At 55.5% G+C, this 21,372-nt stretch overlaps 1 protein-coding gene across 1 annotated transcript in view; it reads left to right on the plus strand.

The window, feature by feature from the left end:
- Positions 1-563: 563 nt before the first annotated feature.
- SEMA6B (semaphorin 6B) overlaps positions 564-21,372 on the plus strand; it is a 28,015-nt gene continuing 7,206 nt past the window's right edge. The window contains exons 1-8 of the mRNA XM_052643624.1: positions 564-610; positions 17,096-17,245; positions 17,353-17,476; positions 19,172-19,232; positions 19,395-19,457; positions 19,887-19,988; positions 20,616-20,706; positions 21,232-21,351. Of these exons, the coding sequence (XP_052499584.1) occupies positions 17,125-17,245; positions 17,353-17,476; positions 19,172-19,232; positions 19,395-19,457; positions 19,887-19,988; positions 20,616-20,706; positions 21,232-21,351 (682 nt within the window). The 5' untranslated portion in view covers positions 564-610; positions 17,096-17,124. The remainder of the gene's footprint in view (positions 611-17,095; positions 17,246-17,352; positions 17,477-19,171; positions 19,233-19,394; positions 19,458-19,886; positions 19,989-20,615; positions 20,707-21,231; positions 21,352-21,372) is intronic.

The raw sequence follows: 21,372 nt of genomic DNA on the forward strand, positions 1-21,372 counted from the left end.
CAGCATCTCACAGAGGGTGGCTCCTGAGGATGCAGGTCGGCCAGAGTGGACCTGGGCAGTAAATTGGGGGAGGGGCCGGCAATTAGACCTTCCACCCGGACCAAAGCAGAGTGATTTCTGTTGGGTCGCTCCTCCACCCGCACCCCCGGCCCTGCCCCCAGCGCCTTCGGTCGCCCACCCGGCTCCGCCCTCCGTTCCGCGCCGCCCAAGCTCCTGGCCAGGTTTTGCACGGCTCCTGCCCGGCTCGGTAAGGGGGGGTTACCGAGGGGGGGGCGGAGGTGGCGGAGTCGCGAGTCGCAGCGGCGGCCGCGGCGGGCAGAGGAGATGCGGCCGCGGCGCGCCCCCGGTCCGGCCGCCGCGCAGCGCCCCCCCCGGAGCCGACGCCAGCGCGCCGGGGGCCGGGGCTGAGCCCCCTCCCCCAGCCCAGCGCCGCGGGCCCGGGGGCGGGGAGAGCGCGCGCCCTCAGCCCCCCTCCCCACCCCGGGATGCCTGGCTGAGCCGGCCGGGCCGGGACAGGTGCGCGCACCGACCCCCCCCCCGCACCACCACCACCCGCGCCCTCCCGCCCTCGCGCTCCCTCCCGCGCACTCGCGGCGGCCGCGGCTCCGAGGTAAGCGCCCCGGGGCGTCTGCAAGAAGGGGGGCTGGGGAGGCGCTATCCTGGGGGTGTCTGTCGGCCCGCAGCTGGGGGCCTTAATTGTTGGCTGAGGTGGCCGGGTCAGGCGTTATGATGGGGGGGCCTGAGGACCCGGCCACTGGGAGGGGGATGGATTGGGCCGAGGAGGGGGTCTGTGGAGCGCTATAACGGGAGGTTCTGTCGGCAACGCAACTGGGGAGGAGGCTGGATTTTCGGGGGGTCGCAGTATGGAGCGATAGAATGGGGGACCAGTCAGAGCGCTTTGAAGGGTCTGGATTTGGGCCTGGGTCTCTGAATGAGACTCCGTAACGGGGGTGTCTAATGGCACGGCAGCTGGGGGCGGCCTGGATTGTTGACGGGGGGCCTATATGTGGAGCTATAATGGGGGTTCTGTCGGTACCACAGAGGGTGGAGGTTTTGTCCATGGGGGGCGCCGTAGAAAGCACAATAACGGGGGCTCGCGGCTGCGCCGCTGGAGAGCTGGATTGGGGCCCAGGTGGGGGTGTTCAGGGCAGGCAGGGGGCCTGCTGGCCGGGGATGGGGGATGCGTTGGGGGGCGGAGCCCTGAGCGCTAAGTCGAGGGGCCGGTGCGGTGGTCCTGGCGAAGCGAGGCCCCTCCGCCCCACTCCACGGTCCATCCGTGGCACCTTGGGCGCCCCTGAGCCCTCTTCAGCCTCACGCCCGGCCCAGAAGCAGTCCAGGGCTGGGGCCGTGGGGGAGGGGCCGTGGTGCGGGGGGAGAAAGTCAACGGGTCTGGATCACCCCCACCCCGCCGCTGCAGTGGGGGCCCATGTTTCGGGGCCCCCCCAAGAGCTGACAAAGGGACAAAGAAAGCGTCTTTCTCTCGCAGTGCGCTGGGAGGGGTGGGGGGCGCCGAATGTGGCCCCCTCCTGTGGGCGCTGATTGGTCTCCAGGGAGGGGGTCTCGCAACCCCTGTCCCGCCTCAGGGTGCCGTCCGGGTTTGGGGCCCCTCCTAGGTGGGGCGCTGCCATAGGACCCCCCCTGCTCTGCCCCTGCCCTGTCTTGTAGATGCTGAAGCTAGGTGTATTTGCAAGAGTCCTGAGGTTGGGGGTGACTCCCAGACCCTCAGCCACTAGCTGAGGTCTTTGACATCCTCCCCCTGAGGCTGTTATCTTTGACTCTGGGACTGGAGGGGAACTGGGGCTGGAGGTTAGGGGATTGGGCCCACAAGTTTTGGGGGTCTCTTTTGGGGTTTAAGGAGGAAGAAGGGACTAATGGCTTGGGTTTCAGAAGGGCCCCCAGTTTGCAAAATTGCAATGCTTTATATGTTTCTGGGTTCATTCAGTTTCTCAAGGGGTACAGTGTGCTCTTCAAAGTCAAAGTTCAGTACCCGTGCAGCGTCCCCTTCCCTGCAGACGCTGGCTAGCCCCTTTTCCACATCCGTGTAGATATGGTGTCTTTCAGGATGAAATTTTGGGATGTAATTGAGGGATGGCTGAAACTCTGTATAGACAGAGTATGGGGTATGGGAAAGCGGCTGGGGGCCGTGGGTGGGGTCAGGATTCTCCTGGGAGGAGGTCCTGAGCTCTTTGGGAAGGTAGGTGTGGATCCCTGTGGCTCAGAGGAGACCCCCTTGGATATCCCACAGGTGGCAGCCTGGGAGGAGGCTCATTAAACTGTAGCATGTACTTGCTGAGCTGACCTGTTTCCCTGAACTGAGGGAAACTGAGGCCCAGGGAGGTGGCAGGATGGGTGAAGAGGGAAGCCAGTCCCCTCTGCTGTTGGGGCTGCTAGATGAGGTCAAGGGGGAGAGGAACCCCCATATCAGCTGAAACCCAAAACACCAGCCCAAAGGTTTCCTTGGAAACCCCAGTCCCCCACCCCCACTCCACTGACCTGAGCAGGGCAGACATTAGACCTGGAGGATCCAACGCCCCACCACTCTCAAAAAAAAAAAAAAGCATCATAGAGAAGACCAGGGCGTGAGAAGAGTAGTACTGCTGTGTGGCCTCAGACAGGTCGCTAGCCGTCTCTAGGCTGCAATCGCCCCAGAAAGTGCTCTTGGTTCTAGGACCTGAGTGGAAGGAGATGAGGCAGAGATGTACCACGGAATACCCTGGGTATGTAACCTCTCCCTCTGGCCCCCACCTGCCTTCTGTCAGGGCTAAGTACCCATGGGCCTCATGGTCCTATCACCTTCTCTGCTTGGAGGTGAGAAGGTGTTTCCCAGCGGAGGTATTGAGTCACTAGGGAGGGACTATTCACCTCTGTCCACTGGGGAAAGAAGGTGCTGGATACTTTGGCTGTAGGAGACTTTGTCATCTGTACTGGCTGCCTAGGGCTTGAGCGGGGAGTTGCTGGGGTGAGCTGGGGCTGGACCAAGAAGATAGAAATCAAACTGTCTTTGCAAAGGTGACCCTGACGTCAGCTGGCAGGACAGGTAAGCTGGGTCCCCAGGGGCTGAAGGACGTGCCGGTCACTGCCCATGTCCTGGGAAGGAGAGTGTCCCTAGCTGACCCCGGGTTGTGGCTGGCCCTGTCCTGTGTGCCTGGCCCTTTGCCAGGTGATGATGGGGACCCAGAAAGGACTCAGCCAGGGTCAGGACAGATGAAAGCAGGGAGGGCTGCCTGGAGGAGGGGATACTGGCACTGGGCTTGAAGGATGTTGCCAGAAGGAGAGGGGTACACTGATTCCAGGTGGAGAGAGTGGCAGGGAAAGCCACAGAGGGGTGTGTTGGGAGACTCTTGAGTGGCTGCACTATTTTAAGTGTGGGCTACAATGAGCAATGTGTCCGGAGAGGTGGCAGGGCCCATGGATGCCAAGTCGAGGAGCAGCTTTATCCTAAGGGCAGTAGGGAGCCATGGAAGGTTGTAGAGCAGAGAGAGGAATGGGCAGAGTTTCAGACCCTGAGCAGATATGAGGAAGGGTAGCTATCAGGAGAGAGTTTCCTGCAAACCTAGTGGGCTTCTCAGAGGGGTGGAGAGTCACCCGTGCAGGGAGGCAAGCAAGTGGGGTTAGGTAGCCATTTTTCCAGAATGCTGGGGAAATGTTTAGGATATAGTGATTCCAAAATTCTAACCCATTTCAGGGACTGTGGATTCTCAGACTGACTTATCCAAGACCCAGTGGTGATTGGGATTGACCGTGGGTGGGACCTCATTTAGCAGAAGCAGGGACATTGAGGCTCAAGACAGCCTTGCCACCTGCCCCACATCCTGTGGTCAAATTATTAATATCTAGGCGTCAGCTTCAGATCCCCACGCTAGACACCCCCGCCATTGTGATCGGTGCAGGTTTGGCTTCCAGAGCCCGGGTTTGATGTGTGGCCTGAGAGGTCTGGGCCTGAGCCACATAATTCTCTCTTATTATCACAGTCGTTCATCACCTGCCCTTGAGGGATGGCCAAACGAAGTGGCAGTCATTAGAATGTGCTGAGGAGGTGACTTGGGAGGCCGAAGACGCTTCTTCCGTCTCTTTAGGCAGTGATACAGGGCACACACACACACCCCTCCCCCGCCCAGCCACCCTTGAAGCTCCTTCACTGGCCCCAGGGTCCAAAGGTGGTAGTCCCAGGGCCTGCTAGGAGGGAAGCCCAGTCTAGTGAGGACTACATTTCCCACGATGCATCTTGTCCCAGGCTGAGCCTGCCTTCCAAGGGCAGACCTAGGAGAGAACTTCCCAACTGCAGGATCCCAGGGGGGATTGTGGGTTCGTGAGTTCTCAGGAGGGCCCTGGGAGAGACCTGGTCTAAAGCAGCTGGGGAGACAAGTGACTAAACAGATGCTCCCAGGGGCTCCTTGTGCCATGCTCTGGGCAGGTGATGCTGAGATCTCAGAGGAAAAAGTTTAACTCTAGTGTCTGATTGGCCCTCAAGGGTTGTCCAGGCTCAAGGAGGGGAAATAGGCAGACACTGGCTCTCTTTGCTATGTGGGATCAGAGTTGGGGCAAAATGGGGCTAGGGAAAATTGTCTCTGTGTAGTGGGGATCAGAGAAGATGTACTGAGGAGGGACGTTGCAGCTAGGACTATGACGGATATGTAGGAGTTCACCAGGCCACACGTCTTCTGATAGTTTCAGAACCTTCTCCCTTTCCTGAAGGCTGAGTCAGTGTCCCCTGGGGCAGCTGAGATAGCCCATCTGAGTTTTTGCCCTTGAAGATTGCCACAACATCCATCTCTTCACTCACTCACTCACTCACTCATGCCCCCTCTCTGAGCCTTGGTTTCCCCATCTGTGAGACACAGATGCTATTCTCTCTCCCTGACGGTTAAACATTTAAACAGGAGGACGCAGACAATGCCAGGCCTGGTCCTGTTCTTTTCTTACTCTAGAAAAAGAAATTACTTAAAAGCAAGAGCTAGTGGCCTCTGGTCCTGATCTCATTGGAGGTGTGGGGTCTTGGCTTTCATTCCATGAGCTGACAGATGAGCTCCTATTATGTGTGCCTACTATGTGCCAGGTGCTGTGTACCCAACAATGAGCAAGGCCAAGCAGGCTCTGCCCTGCTGAGCTCATACCCAATGGGAACATGGCCACTAACTTGGGAAAGAAAGTAAATCAAATAGAACAAGTGCCCTGAGGACAGTGACACTGGATGGTGTTGCTGAGAGGGGAGGGGCTGTTTCAGCTGATGGTGTCAGGGAGAGTGTCTCTGAGGAGGTGACATTTGAGCTGAGACCTGGAAAATGAAAAGGAGCCAGTCTGCAGAGAACTGGAGGAAGAGCATTCCAGGAAGAGAGCACAGCCCGTGCAAAGGCCCTGGGGCAGGACCATGCCTGGTGTTGTTGGAGGAACAGCAAGAAGGCCTGTGCGGCCGGAGCAGAGTGAGCAAGGGGGAGAGAGGGAGGAGGGAAGGGCAGGGAGGGGACAAGATCCCCCTGCACATTTTTGTGCAGGGCCTCGTGGGCTGTAGGGAGTACTTGAACTTTTGGAGGTGGGTGCCCCAAGGGCTGTGGGCAGAGGAGGGGGCGGGACCTGCCTCGGTGCTCACGGATGCTATTTGGTCGCTGCAAAGAGTGCAGACTGTGGGGAGCCAAAGCTGGGGGACCAGGTGGAAGGGACTCCGCTGGTCCAGGGGAGCAAGGATGGGGAACAGCCAGGGTGAGGCAGTAGAGAGGAAAAGTGGGTGGGTCAGAGTAGATGGTGGACTTTCTAGATGTGCAGAGGGGCTGAGAGCCCCTTTCTCTAGGAGCACATAGCACTGTGGGCTTCCCTGGTAGCTCCTGTGGTAAAGAATCTGCCTACAATACGGGAGACCTGAGTTCGATCCCTGGATTGGGAAGATCCCTTGGAGGAGGGCATGGCAACCCACTCCAGTGTTCTTGCCTGGAGAATCCTCATGGACAGAGGAGCCTGGCGGGCTGCAGTCCATGGGGTCACAACAAGTCGGACCCGACTGAGCAACTAAATACAGCGCTGTGGTTAAGAGTGTGATATTGGGACCACATGGGCTAGGTTCAAAACCCACTCTGGCCATTTCGTAGCTGTGCGCCCTTGGGCATATTACCTGCCTGCTCTGGGTGAGGAAACCCCTCCTACCTACCCCATCAGTACTTTCTGCAAAGCCTGTTGCACAGAGCTTGGGACACAGTAGGTGCTCCAGAAGTGTTTGCTATTGCTCCCCTTCTAAGCCCCGGGGTGTGGAAGAAATGAGGCTCAGATTAGGCTGGCAAATTCCCCGAGGTCACCTAGCAAAACGGGGGCCCCTGCCCCTCTCTGTCTTGCTCTATTGATGCACAGTTCTCAAACCCCACCCCCCCAGAACCCGCGTCACTCTGCCAGCATCTCCACCATTCCTGAGCCCTGACTCACCAGGACTTGTGGTCCACTGTGACCCCCAGGCCTTCCGCCCAGGACCTATTTCCCACCTTTGTCTTCTTCAGTTTCATTCACCAGGTCTTCCATTCCCAGCAGCACTTGGCATGGTCCCATCTGTCTCTTGCCCACCATCACTCAGCAGTGTCCCCCCTCCAGACCTGCCCGTCAGGTCCCGTCTCAGTAGGGGATCCCTGGGGCCTCCCAGACAGGGCCTCTAGGGAAGGGCAGTGGCTGGAGGACTTCCGGGTTGGGAGGATCAGTCTGGGGGAGAAGAGGGATCCCAGAACCCCAAGTGAGGGGGGCCAGGCTCACTATCTTCTCTTCCGGATTGAGGGCCCCAGGGCAGTGACCAACCAGATCTGTTTGTTCTCCCTAAGTGGAGCCCCTTAGAGTGACTCTTACTCCCCTCTCTCCCCTAAAATTGGACCCCAAGAGCAGGACCTGACTTTTCTGTTTCATCCAAACTGGGATTGACACCAGGGTCTGTTTGCCCCCAGGCTGGCTCTGAGCCCCCATCTGTGGGTTCCTGATCCCAAATCCACAGCGCAACTTGAATTCCCTAGGAGCTCCAGCCTCCTCGAGTGGCCCTCTCCCAGGCCCCCTAATTACCCGCTGGGTATAAATGACATTTTAATCTCCTCAGAATGGTCGCCGCCTCCCCGAGAAAGCAGCCCTCCCCTTCCCCATTTCTAATTACAAGTTGCTGCTTCCGATTTGCCTCCTGGCGGCCCAATTTCCAAACAGTGATTAAAATTAATTACCCAGGAGCACCCCCGCCCCCGTCTGGGCCTGGAGCCCTGAGGACCTATCTGTGTCCCCTTCGTGAGGTCCCGCCTCTGCCACCCGGTCTCCCCTGCCCCCGGCTCTCTGAGTGGCTTGGGACAAGGGCAGCCTCTCTCTGGGTCTCTGCTCACTTATCTGCAAAATGTGCAGTTAGACTGTGCAGGCTTGTTGACAGATGGTACATCGTGGGCGCTCAGGAAATGTCAGCAAGAGGCGGTAGAGCCACGTGGCCTGGGTTCAAATCCCAACTCTACCCTTCTGTGCTGTGTGACCTTGGCCAAGTGTCTTAACCTCTCTGAGCTTTGTTTTTTTCCTCTGTAAAATGGTATAATGATGCTGCTTCATAGAGTTGGCTTGGGTAGGAATTGTGTTCAGACCTTCGAAGGGCTTGGCCCAGCAGCTGGCACACAGTAGGGGCTTCATCAAATCTTACTTTAAGAGACTCCCTGGCAACCCATTAGTTAAGGCTAAGAACTGCCAATGCCAGGACCTCAGGTTCGACCCCTGGTCAGGAAACTAAGATGCCCCCTGCCACAAGGCATGGCCAAAGATATAATAATAATTTTTTAATTAAAAACTTTTTAAAATTTAAAATCTTAGCTTAAATCCCTACTCTGCTGAGCTGCTGTATTGTGCAGCAGGGAGATAGCTCAGGTACTCGAAACACATCTTCTTTAAGGAGATGTTCAGCATTAATTGGACACCTACTGCATGCCTGATTCTGTGCATGGTCCTGGTCAGGGTTGAATCCCCGGCTATGCTGGCACACAGTAAGTGCTCAGGAAGTCTGGAATCAACAGATCTGTGTAGCTCTTTCATAAATAGGGGCTGTCTGTGGGACATTCATTCAGCCAGTGTTTGCTGAGCACCTACTGTGCGCTAGACCCCCCCTGTCCCCCGGGGAGTCTTACGTTGTCATCCCTGATTTACAGAGGCAGAAGCAAAACCAGAGAGGGGAAGATGTGACCCTTGCTGCACAGCAGTCCGGAGCACCTATTCCATGTGGCTTATTCCCCCATCACGATAACCCGTTGGGGCTGGTTGTCATGCTCTGTTCTCTGATGGAGAAACTGAGACTCCAGGAGCCCAGAACGCAGGGAGGAGGGCTGAGGACGGAGGGGCTGCACTGCCACCTCCTGGGCTGGGGAGAGGTGAGTTACCGGGTGTGGAGTGAGCACTGGGGGTGTAAGGGGTCCTCTCTCCTCAGCGCCCCCGTGGCCCAGGCCCCAGGGGACTCCCTCTGGCCGCTTCGCCAAGTTCCTAGACAGCCCCAGAGCCCGTCTGGGCTGTGCCGGGGGGACGACAGAGGCAGCTGGAGGAGGCAGCTGTAAGTGGAGCCGGTAACTAGACCTGGATGGCGCAGGGGCCCGGCTGCCTGGCCGGGTTACTCGATCCCCCCGGGGACGCTGGGCCCCGGAGCTGGAATCCTGGGGCTGCTGGGTGGACAGGAGCTCCTTCTATGGAACTGGAGATGAGCATCCTGCCCCCATCCTTGCCGCAGCAGATGGAGAAACAGGGGCTCTGAGCCTGGCCCGGGGGTCACTGAGTCATCTGCTGTGGTATAGAGAGGGCCAGAGAGGGTGAGTTGCTGGCCCAAGGTCACCCAGCAAGGTCATTTCACAGAGAGCAAACATGAGTGCCAAGTGCCTTATTTTACAGACGAGAAAATTCAGGCTCCGAGTCTTGTCCAGGTGTCCTCTCTTAAGATATGGCCACCTCCCCACCTGCCAGTATCTTCTTACCGTGCCTTTAAGGGTTCCAGCCTCCAGGTTTTTGTCTTTGGTTTCCCCTGACCACAGGCTACGCAGCCCCTTTGCCAAGACTCTCCTATCGTTCTCTGCGTCTGGCACACAAGTGGCACTCAGTAATTGCTCGTCCAATGAGTGAATGAATACCTTGCAATTTGAGGTGCAGAAAGCCAGAGCTGGCCACAGACGCTCCCAAGTTGGTGGGGTTGGGTGAAGCCAAGGGTAAGGTTGAAAGTAGAACTTCCTTGCTAAGGCAGAGAGCTTAGGGTGCTCCTCCCTATGCGCTGGCTTATTCCAGTGGACTTTGTAGCTAGATGCTCCAGCATGGAATTGGAACACAGAATGTAGTTGGATATTAAAAAATTTTTTTTCTTAGAAGCTTTATTTTATTTTTGGCCATGTCACGTGGCTTGCAAGATCTTATTTTCCCGACCAGGGATCGAACCCATGCCCCCTGCCATGATATCTCTGAGTCTTAACCACTGGGCCGCCAGGGAATTCCCTGGATATTTTTGTATAATAGCTATAACACGATGATAATAATAACTGATGCCCACTCTGAGCTTACTAAGTCCCAGTCCCTAGCTCAGCCCTTTATCTCCAGCTGGGCTGTCAAAATGGCCACTGGCCACATATGACTCGGAGCCACATGTGGCCAGTCCCAGTCCAGATGTGCCATAAATATACAACACACCCTGGATTCCAAAGATTGAGTACCAGAAGCAGAATTTAGAATGTCTCATTAATCATCCGTACGTCAATTACAGGTGGAAATAACAAGACTTGGGATCTGCTGGGTTAAATGAAACATATTATTAAAATAAATTGCACCCTTTGAATGTGGCCACCAGGAAATTCAAAACCGCACATACACGCACGTGGGTTTCTGTAGGACGGTCTGTTCTAGGTGTCTCTGCATCCTCGTAGCAGTGTTTTAGGGTCAGATTTATAGCCCCTGGTGGTTTGTAGATGGGGACACCAAGGCTGAGACAGGGGGAGTGACCCCTGGAGGTCTGGAGGCTGGTAAGAGGCAGAGAGCAAATTTTAAGTCTGGGCCACAAGATTCTAGAGACTAAGCGACCACTCCGGGGTTCTTTGGCTGGCAGCATTGTCTGTCCATCCTTCCTCATCCCCAGCCTCAGTTTCCCCAACCCTCCAACAGAATTGGACAGAGCAGGTGGGAAGGGTAGATAGACACAGGCTTGGCCAGCCTGCTATCCACAGTTAATTGGGGTCCTTGGAAAAATTTCATAGCCAGAAAGCCACCAATAGGGGGTTGCAGGCAGCAGGTTCATGCAGGGGTGCCCAGTTTACAGACTCTGACACGCTTACAGACATGTGTACATGGGGGGCAGACAGTCCGCCCCTGCTGGGGCACACACATGTGCGGTGGTTGCATCTGTGGATATGTGTGAACACGCAGACATTGGGACCTGTGGATATTCATAGGGGGATCCACTCACCTGTGGACTCACATGTGTGGTGTGGGGGTGCTGGGCAAAGGTGAGCCAGAGAGGGGTTCAGATCTGGGTTCAGCTTTGAATGCTGACAGTTCATTCCTTATAACAAGCCATTATTGAGCACCAGCTGTGTACCAGACGCTGTAGGTACTTGTCATTGGCCAAGATGCACCTGGGCCTGCCCTCATGGGGCTCCTAGTTCAGGAAAACAGTTGGGCTCTGAACAGGCTGTTCCGTAGGTGATTATTTCAGTTGGTGGGATCTGTGCATAAGCTCAGCTGCTCAGGATTCTTCTGCCCAAAACTGCACACTCTGGGACTTCCTGGGTGGTCCCGTGGCTAAGACTCTGCACTCCCACTGCAGGAGGCCTGGGCTCTATTCCTGGTTAGGGAACTACATCCCACATGTCACAACCGAGAGTTCTCATGCCATAACTAAAGATCCCACATGCTGCAACTAACCAATAATATAGAAAAAGGATCTAAAATGCAGGGTCTCCTTGGGCAGGTCTAGGACAAACACAAAACTCAGCATTTCTAACCACCCCAAGTGAGGCTGCTCCCTCTGCTGGTGCAAGGGCCATATCTGGAGTAACGGACTGTCTAAAGGAGACTATGAGAGTGTCATACTGTGAGGGCGGGTGCATGGGGAGGGGAGAGGCTGCTGGAGTCCAGCGGATGAGGGTAGAGACTTGAGATGAGGAGGGAGCCCCTCCTAAAGGAGATCAGTCTTGAACAGTCACTGGAAGGACTGATGCTGAAGCTGAAACTCCAATACTTTGGCCACTTGATATGAAGAACTGACTTATTCAAAAAGACCCTGATGCTGAGAAAGATTGAGGGTAGGAGGAGAAGGGGACAACAGAGAATGAGATGGTTGGATGGCGTCACTGACTTGATGGACATGAGTTTGAGCAAGCTCTGGGAGTTGGTGATGAACAGGGTAGCCTGGCATGCTGCAGTCCGTAAGGCTGCAAAGAGTCGGACATGACTGAGCAACTGAACTAAACTGAACTGACGTGAGTATCTGAGAGAAGAGGCTTTCTCAAGTGAGGAACAGCCAGTACAAAGGCCCTGGGGCAGGGGGAGGCCTGTGTGGTTGGAGTACGGCGGGGAGGGTAGAAAAAAGGAAGAGGGAAGAACAGGGAGAAGATGAGGCAGGTCATGTGAAGTCTTGTGGGCCACCAAGAAAAACTTGGATTTTTACTGGGAGGGAAGTGGGAAGCCCCAGGGGTGTAGACAGAGGAGGGATGGAGCCTGATTCAAGTGCTAACGGGTGACCTTTAGGGGTTGCTTCGGTGGAGGACAGACTGTAGGGATTAAGTGTGGGAGCTGGGGTCCAGCTGGAGGAAACTGTGGGGTCCAGGCAGGAGATGTTGGGAGCTGACCAGAGAACAGACTAGCGAGGCGTGAAAATTCAGGATGAATTCGGCAGACCCCACAGTACTTGCTGGCATTGGATGTGAGCGTGAGAGAATGGGGTGGTGGGTGGTGTTGGAGGGAGTTGGGAGTGACTCCCAGGTGTGGCCTGAGCCATCAGTGAAGACAGGGAACCTGTCAGTCAATAAATCAGTTAGTTCTATGTTCCAGTGAAAATCCTAACAGGTTTTATGTTGTTTGTTTTGGAACTTGCCAGCTGATCCTGAAATTTATGCTGAACTGCTGGGGGTGGGGCAGGGAGATAATAGCCCAGACACCCTGGCCAGGTGGGAAAAATGTTTCAGAAGGAAATTCAAATCTATGATGAAGGTATACAAGCTAAGGCCATATGGTACCTGAAAAGGTAGATGGGAGGGTGAAGCAGGTAGCCTGGAGGGGATTTCCATACCTGCCTCAGTTTCCTCATCTGTACAATGGGACTGTGCCAAGACTTGGAGTGATGGAGGTTGGGCAGAGAGGTGGTGTCACAGTACCCACAAGCCCTCCTGGGGAGGGATCTCTGTCTCTTTAGCCATTCCTCCCATCCCCATGGGCATAAATGCACATTCTCAGGGCTGCAGGCAGGCAGACACATAGGTGCATAGGTAGTCTGCACACCATGGGTTGCACATGCCAGCCACGTGACTCCTCCCACCTGGTCCTGGAGGAGGTCCTGCTCCTGGTGGCCAGGTGCCGGGGCAGGTGGTGGGGCCACTTCTGGGCAGGCAGGCACCGAGTGGCTGCTGGCAGAGACGCCTCAAGTTTCATGGAGAGAAGCAGATGGTCTTGGGGGTGGTGAGGGAGATGCTGAGGCCTCCGATAACCCCAGGAGGTCAGGGGGTAAACTGAGGCCAGGTGCAGTGGGTTGAACCTGAAGTGACCCAGACTCCTGCAAAACAGCATGTGGGGTTCAGTTCTGCACCATCATCAAACTAACACGTCAATTAAGTGGGTTTCAGGGACTTCGCTGGTGGCCCCATGGTTAAGAGTCCATTTTCCAATGCAGGGGACACCAGTTCGATCTCTAATCAGGGAGGTAAGATCCCACACGCTGTGCAGCCAAAAAAAGAAAAAAGAAAAAAAAAAGAAAACTGAGTGGATTTCGGTCTTGGCTCCACCATTTCCATTTGGTCGTGACTTCGCCTCTCTGTACCTCAGTTTCCCCATCTGTGTAAGGGGCATATTAACAGCACCCACCTATGGGATGTGTTGTGTGGATCACATGAGTTCATTGAAGTCCTTAGAACGGTTCCTGGCCCATAGAAAGTGCTTGGTGTTTGCTATTTTTACTGTTTATTGAGCTTGTACTGTATGCCAGGTCTTGTGCTGGGTGGTGGGGACACAGGGGTGGCCAGGACAGACTCAGCCCCACTGTGCATGTGGGCCTCAGAGTCCAGTGGGAAAGGTGAACAGTCAGCCAGGCGTTTAGAGGATGGGGTGAGCAGGGCACTCACTGGGGATGCACAGGCAGGCAGGAGGCTGGAGGAAGTCAATCTGGGCTGATCTGGGAAGTCTTCCTGGAGGAGGTGTTAAGGTGACGAACCTGTTCATCAGGTTACTAGAAGCAGGAGGCAGGTTGTTCCAGGCAGAGAGAACAGCACATGCAGATGCCCAGAGGTGGAGAGGGAAAAGGGGAGATGTCATTTCGAGGGCACTGGGGAGCCATAGAAAGCTTTAGAGCAGAAGTTCTCAGCTGGGGGTGGGTTTCCCCCCCAGGGGAGACTGGATGATGTCTGGGGATGTTTTTGGTTGTCACCATTGAGGGATGCTCCTGGCATTGAGTGGGTTAGAGCCAGGGATGCTTCTGGCACAGTGCCCAGGATGGCCCCCACCAGAGAATGATCCGGTCCCAAATGTCAGCGGTGCTGAAGGGGAGAGACCCTGGTTTAGAGCAGGAGAGAAACAAATGAGATTTGGGTTCTAGAAAGATTCCTTTGCTACCTTAAGGAAGATACTGAAGGGTTGGGACTGGAAGCCAGGGGACAAGGTAGGGGGTGGGAGCTGGGCCTTGGGGCGATCAGCGTGGAGGAAGGGACTGGGAGGCCAACACCCTGGTCTTTGGCTCAAGGACAATGGAGCCATTCGTAAGTCAGGGATCTGGTAAAAGAAGCAGGTTTGAGGCAAGAAAAGCCCAGTTTGGGGTGCAGGGGTCCCAGGGTGGTTCTGAGTGGCTGGGGCAGCTGTGGACGGACGGATGACAGGAACATCCTTCTAGCCCCAAGTGGCTGCATGACAAAGTTACGAAAACCAGGAGAAAAAATGAGCCGTGAGGTCCCATCCTGACCTCAACCTGCCTGTCTGTGAACTGGGTGTTAAATAACTGTTGGCCTCTGGGACTCCTCCAGATATCCAGCAGTTAAGACTCTGCTCTTCCACTGCAGGGGACAAGGGTTTGATCCCTGGTCAGGGAACTAAGATCCCACATGCTGTGCAATACAACCAAAAAAATTAAAAAAAAAAAAGTTACTGCTGGCTTCACCTGGTTGAAGGGTGAGGGAATGGATGGCTATTAATCTTGTCATGACTGTTCAAACGCTCAACTCCTAGGAGCAAAATCCTGGAGCCAGAGAGAGCCCTGTGATCAGTCCTCACTGGTGGGTCATGACCACCAAATCAGCCCCTCAGTTCCCCCATCTGCAAAAATGGGTTGAATGTTATACCAACCCTGCTAGAGCCCTTGGGGTTACCATGAAGCAATTCCTGGAAACCACTCAGCTTGGCCTCTGATACGTTTAATATACCAATGGCAACAACAATCATAATAAGAATTAGCATTTTCTGAGCAACTGCAGCATTTCTAGGCTCTGTTCTAACACCCACTACAGGCCTGTGAGGTCAGTGCTAACATGCCCATTTCACAGATGAGGAAACAGGCCGGGAGAGGTGGAGTGCCGTGTCCAAGTCACACAGCATGTACAGAGCAGAACAGAGCTGGGATTTGAACCCTTATGACCTTGGAGCTTCGCCACTCATCACAGTGCTGCATGGCCCGTGAGTGGAAGCTGTTGTCTTAGTTTCTGAAGTTAAATACAATTCCAATAAAACATGGGATAAAAGGCCCAGAGCACTGCCTTTACACCTCTTGCGATGGCTACTATCAAAAAGCAGAAAGTAGTGTTGGCAAGAGAAATTGGAACACATGGGTGATGCTGGTAGGAATATGGTGCAGACACGGTGGAGAAGAGCTTGGTGATTGCTCCAGAAGTTAAACATAGAGTCACCATATGATCCAGCAATTCCACTCCTACATAGACACCCAAAAGAAATGAAAGCAGGGTTACAAAGAAATGTTTGCACACTCGTGTTCATAGATGTTCACAACAGTCCAAAGGTGGAAGCAGCCCCATTGTCCCTCGACAGGTAAATGTGTAAATAAAATGTGGTCCATCCACACCATGGAATATCACTCAGCCTTAAAAAGGAAGGATAGTCTGACACTTGATACAACAAGGATGTATCCTGAGGATGTGATGCTCAATGAGGGAAACCAGACACAGAAGGACAAATACTGTCTGGTTCCATTCACAGGAGGTCCCTAGAGTCAGATCCACAGAGACAGGAAGTAGATGGTGGGGCCAGGGGCTAGGGGAGGGGACAGTGAGCCTGTTTCATGGGGACAGAGTTTCAGTTTGGGAAGATGAGAAAATTCTGGAGGTGGGTCGTAGGATGGTTGCACGACAACGTGAATGTATTTAATGCCACTTAAATATCGTTAAGATGGCAAATTTTATGTTATATATATTTTGGTGTTGTTGTTTGCTCACTAAGTTGTATTTGACTCTTTGTGAACCCACGGACTATAGCCCGCCAGGCTCCTCTGTCCATGGACTTCCCCAGGCAAGGATACTGGAGTGGGTTGCCACCTCCTTCTCCAGGGGATCTTCCCGACCCTGGGATCGAACTGTCCCTCTCCTGCACTGGCAGGCAGGTTCTTTACCACTGAGCCACCAGGGAAGCCCCTGTGTACACTGGACCACAATATTAAAATGTTAAAAAAAAAAAAGGAAAAAAAAGAAGGCACGAGCAGACAGAACACCGCAGAGGCTGAGGTGTCCTTGCAGGTGTGGGGAGGAGATTTTCCGGGTGGAGTGGAGAGTTGAGGTCTGGCCGTGGAGTTGGGGGCCTTGAATGGCAGTGTTGGTGGCCTGACTCTGGGGTCGCTGGGAGACTCCGGCAGTTGTGGAGCAGGGGAGGAGCCCGGGCAGGAAACTGAAGGAAGCAGAGCCAGGTCCACACACACATGGGATCCTGGCGTCGGCTGAGTCACAAATCCTGGAAGCTCAGGGTCGGAGAGGAAACACTGCCGGCTCACGCAAGGCCTTCCTGTTTTTTGGCCCTGAATCCTCGGAGGCAGGCGCTCCAGGGCCAAAGTTCGTGGCTCATATCCACCTCCACGGATTCGGAATCCCCATACCCCCAGGGCCTGGGCAGGGCTGGGAGATGTACCTGCTGCTTAGGTGGGGAAACTGAGGCTCAGAGCTAGCCCGGGACTTCACAGGAGGACAAGGCTTCGGATGTCTTCCTGGGGCTCCGGACGGCGCCCCTTCTGAAAGAGAAGTGGAGGGCTGGGTTCCAGAGGGTGAGTTCTGTTTACACCATCAACCAGAGCATCACTCGGGTGGGGGAGGGGCCTCCATACACCTAGAGCAGGAAGCAGCCTCTCCCACAACCCCTCCTAAAGGTGGTGAGGCCCCTGTCACAGAAGTATGTTAGCAGAGGACCAAAAGGCTGGACTCGGAAGGGAGTCGGGCTCACCACGGCCTCTGAGGTCCCCAGCCAACTGAATATTCTGCAGTTCCAAAGTTCTGCAGTTCCCAGATTGTGGTTTATAAAATTCCTAGGGCCTTTGAATTTCTTTTTCTTTCTTTTCTTTTTTTTTTGAGCGTTTTCTTTTAAAATTTTTGTGTTTTAAGAATACTTTAAACATATGTTTTGAAATTGAAATTTTAAATACATATATGTTTTGAAATGTGTTATTTATTTTTAACTTAAAATCATTTAATTTTTAAATTAGTCTCATGATTAATTTTTTGTTAGGAACCGTTTCCTGAACTTTCCCTTTCAAATATGGTCAGAAAGTTGTTCTGGTAATTAGTAAGTGCTGATATTATTATTGCTAATGCCATGATTGTTGTTATTTTTTAATTATTACCCCAATGGGAAAGTTTCCCGGGACTTGAAGGTCCCGGACGCCGTGACACTCGCGCTCCCTCTGCTGGCAGCAATCGGGACTGCAAGCCACACGGCTCACCGCCCCGCCCCTCGCTCGCAGGTGTTACCTCCTGTCGCCCTGACCTCGCCATGCGGACCCCGCGAGGGCCCCCTTCCCGTCCGGCCCTACTGCTCCTGCTGCTGCTCCTGGGAGGCGCCCACGGCCTCTTCCCCGAGGAGCCGCCGCCGCTCAGCGTGGCCCCGAGGGACTGTGAGTGGGGAGTCTTGCGATGGGGGAGGGAGTCCCCCTCCCCCGGGGTCTCATCAGGCTAGACTCACCCTGGCCCTGGATCACACCCTTCCTCTACCCTCCCCCAGACCTGAATCACTATCCCGTGTTCGTGGGCAGTGGGCCAGGACGCCTGAGCCCCTCAGAAGACGCTGATGACCTCAACATCCAGCGAGTTCTACGGGTCAATAGAACGCTGTTCATCGGGGGCAGGTAGGAGAAACTGCCCGGCAGAGAATGCGGTGGGTGAGGTGTGGGGAGCAGGTGGTAGCATTTTACGGAGGTCTGTGGGATAGGGCCTGTAGTTCAGCTGGAATGTGAATACGTGTCCCTGGGGTGGGAATTTCAAGTGCTGAACTCTGGGTGTGGTTGAAGACCAGACCCTGCTTATAGTGTGTTACCAAGTGGGCACAGCTGTCTGGTCAGAATTCACTGGGTGCTAGAGGGTGTGCTGAAGTGGCACCAAGGGTTTCTCTGAGAGGTGACATTTGAGTTGAGACCTGAAGGATGAGGAGCCAGTTGTGAGGAAATCTGAGGGAGAAAGAGACGTCAGAACAGAGGATGGAGCCCATGCAAAGGTCCTGGGGCAGGACTGTGTCTCGTATGGTGAAGGGACGGTGAAGAGGCGCAAATGTCTGGAGCAGGGGGAGAGAGAGAGGAGAGGAGGGCAGGGAGAGGACAGGGCAGGTCGTGCAGGGCCTTGTGGGCTGCAGGGAGGATTCAGGCTTTTACCCCAAGGGAGATGGGACCCAAGAGGGCTGTGCAGAGGAGGGGCGGGGCCTGACTCAGGTGCTCACAGGTGCCCTCTAGTGGCTGCTGTGAGGAGAGCCGACTGTGGGGGAGAATGTGGACCCGGCTCTCCGGTGGCTGCTGCGCGGAAGACAGGCTGTGTCGGTGAGGGCGGGAGCCCCTACACCTGGGCAATCCAGTAACGGGGGCTGAACGAGAGTGGTGGCCGTAGAGGGTGTGAGAAGTGGATGAACGCTGCGTACATATTGAAGGCAGAGGTGAAGGCATTGGGAGGGAAGGCGAAGCGGGGAGATGTGGGTCCCTCCCACACTGTTGTCTCAGCCGAGACAGCACCTGACCCGAGAGGGTGGTCAGGGTGGGGGCAGGCTTGGGGGATGGTCGCGCTCAGCGAGGCCATGTCGAGCGTGAGAAACCTGTGAGCCCTCCCTTGTGGAGACCTTGAGGGCTAGCCGGGCCCCAAAGCTGGAACTCAGGGGAGGCCCTGGCTGGAGACAGGACTGTGAGTGTCATCTGCACAGAGACACGGTTCCACCCTGAGAGTGGACAAGGCCGCCCAGAGGGGTATGGCTAGGGGAAGGGAGAGGCCAGAGGACCCAGGCGTGGGCCCACCGGGGGAACAGGAGGGCCCAGAGAGGTGGGAGGGAAGGCAGGTGAGTGCCAGGTCCAGGCTCGCAGTGAGGGTGGCGTTCCCAGGAGAATGGACTGGTGGGGAGAGACACTGTGGAAAGGGAGAAGAGCAGAGAAGTGACCGCTGGACTTGACAATGGCCAGTGACCTTGATCAGGGCAGTCTCTGCTGCATGTGGAGGAGAAGTGAGAGCCTGGGGGGTGAGACCGAGGGTTGCTGGGGGCGGGGGGACATCGGATGTAAAGTCATTGGACAGTGCATCGTGTTAGCTGTAGGTCCCTAGGCTATGGGTTGTGTTAGGTGGCATCGTAAGGCATGTGGGGTGTGCTAGAACCCGTGGTTCATTTTAGGGCACAAGGAGGCGTGTAAGGGCATGCTCAGGCGCCTGAAGGCACGCTCAGTGTTGGAGCTGCGCGTGGCAGAGGTGTTGGCACGCCCCTGTGTGGTACGTGTTGGACACCACGTCTGCTGCCGGGAGGATAGAATGTGTAGGGGAGGCCCCCGATCTCACTAACTACACCTCTTCTCTAGGGACAACCTATACCGGGTGGAGCTGGAGCCCCCCACATCAACTGAAATGCGGTACCAGCGGGTGAGGAAGGGGCGCAGGCGGGAGGGGAGGGGGCAGCTGTTGGCGCTCCCACTAGGGAGCCCGGACACTGCGCTGGGGAGCACGGTGGATTCAGGTCTGCCTAGCAGGGTTCCTGGGTCCGTCAAGGACCCCGCTCCCCTCACCAGCCCCCTGTGTCCCCAGAAGCTGACCTGGCCCTCCAACCCCAGCGACATCAACGTGTGTCGGATGAAGGGCAAGCAGGAGGTAAGTGAGCCCTGGCCATGCCCGCATCAGCCGTGGTAACGCCCCAATCCGTCCTGGCCATCCCACAGGGCAAATCCTTCTCTGCTTTCATTCCAAGCCAGGCCCCTGTTGCCATGGGTACTCCCAGAGCCTAGCCATGCCCTCAAGGTGTTCCTCAGTCGTGGCCACTCCGCTAGTGGCCTTGCCATAGCTCACGCCTTCAAGTGCCCTATTTTCTTCGGTGCCCAACCCTTAGCCATGGCCACGCCCCCAGTCGTCTCCTAGTTTAGCCCCCTGCTTTGGTCACGCCCACAACCTGACCCCTCCCTGTCGGCCCCGCCTCTACCCTGGCCCCGCCCTTCGCCACGCCCCATCGTGCCCTACAGTCCTGGCCCCGCCCACACCCGTGATCACGCCCACCTCGGCTTTTCTCTTCCCGCCCCATCCCAGGGCGAGTGTCGAAATTTTGTAAAGGTGCTTCTACTTCGGGACGAATCCACTCTCTTCGTGTGTGGTTCCAATGCCTTCAACCCCGTGTGTGCCAACTACAGCGTGAGTCACCCCCCTTCGAAGCCCTGCCCGCCCAGGTTTAACATCGGCGACCCTTTGCTCATGGGCCCTCTGCTGGGCGTGCTGTATCCCCAGGCCACATCACCTCCTACAGGAAGCCTTACTGGGTGAACTGTCCTCCCCTCTCACCACCCAGAATTCCGTAAGAGGCTTCCAAAGGCGGCCTCTACAGGCTGAGGCTTCTAAAGCTACAGGCCAGTTATTGGATTGACTAGGATCGACTCCTAGACCCAATTTCTGATCAGTAAATTGAGCCCTGGATTTCCCTGCTGGTTCAGCGGTTAAAAATCCACCTGCCAACGCAGGAGGTGCGGGTTCCATCCCTGGAAGATCCCCTGGAGAAGGAAATGGCAACCCACTCCAGTATTCTTGCCTGGGAAATCTCATGGACACAGGAGCTTGGTGAGGTCACAAAAGAGTCGGACACGACTAAGGCACTAAACAACAGCAAAACTGAGCCCCAGAAAGGTTAAGTGACTGACAAAGTCACACAGCATCCAAGGTGGCACCAGGATTCCCCTTGGAGGGGGTCGCTGGGGGAGCCAGGGGCTGCTAGGTACAGCCAGGAGCTGTCACTCAGACCCTATTTCCCCACCCCCACCCCCGCAGATGGACACACTGCAGCCCCTTGGGGACAACATCAGCGGCATGGCCCGCTGCCCATACGACCCCAAACACGCCAACGTTGCCCTCTTCTCCGGTGAGTGCCCCCAACCCTGACCATTTGAAGGGGCCTCAGCCCTGAGCAAGGCGTGGAATTTTCCATTCTTGGAGTTTAGTCATTTAGAAGGTGGCTGGGAGACCATCTCTCCAGCCATGAAACAGACAGACTCTCAAGGCAGGAAGGACTCAGCCGAGGTCGGGGATCAGCTGGGGAATTGAGGATCAGCTGAAGCCAGGGTCCCAGCAGGGTTGGGGCTCAGCCTAGGACTTAAGCTCACTTAAGCTCCAGGCTCAGTCTCTTTTTTTCTTAGATATTTTATTTATTTATTTGGCTGCATCGGTCTTAGTTGCAGCCTGCGAACTCTTAGTTGTTGCGTGTGGGATCTAGTTCCTTGTTCAGGATTGAACCTGGCTCCCCTGCTTTGAGAGCATGGAGTCTTAGCCACTGGACCACCAGGGAAGTACCAGGGCTCACTCTTGAAGATCAGGTTTTGACCCCCCCAACCCCTGAGGTCTACAATCTAATCTCTTACCTGCCTCCCCCTGATTCACACCCACCCAGAAGGGATGCTCTTCACAGCCACCGTTACTGACTTCCTCGCCATCGATGCCGTCATCTACCGCAGTCTCGGGGACCGGCCCACTCTGCGCACGGTGAAACATGACTCCAAGTGGTTCAAAGGTGGGGCGATAGGGACAGGCC

Source organism: Budorcas taxicolor, chromosome 7 (genome assembly GCF_023091745.1).
Source record: "Budorcas taxicolor isolate Tak-1 chromosome 7, Takin1.1, whole genome shotgun sequence".
In the NCBI taxonomy this organism is placed as follows: domain Eukaryota; kingdom Metazoa; phylum Chordata; class Mammalia; order Artiodactyla; family Bovidae; genus Budorcas; species Budorcas taxicolor.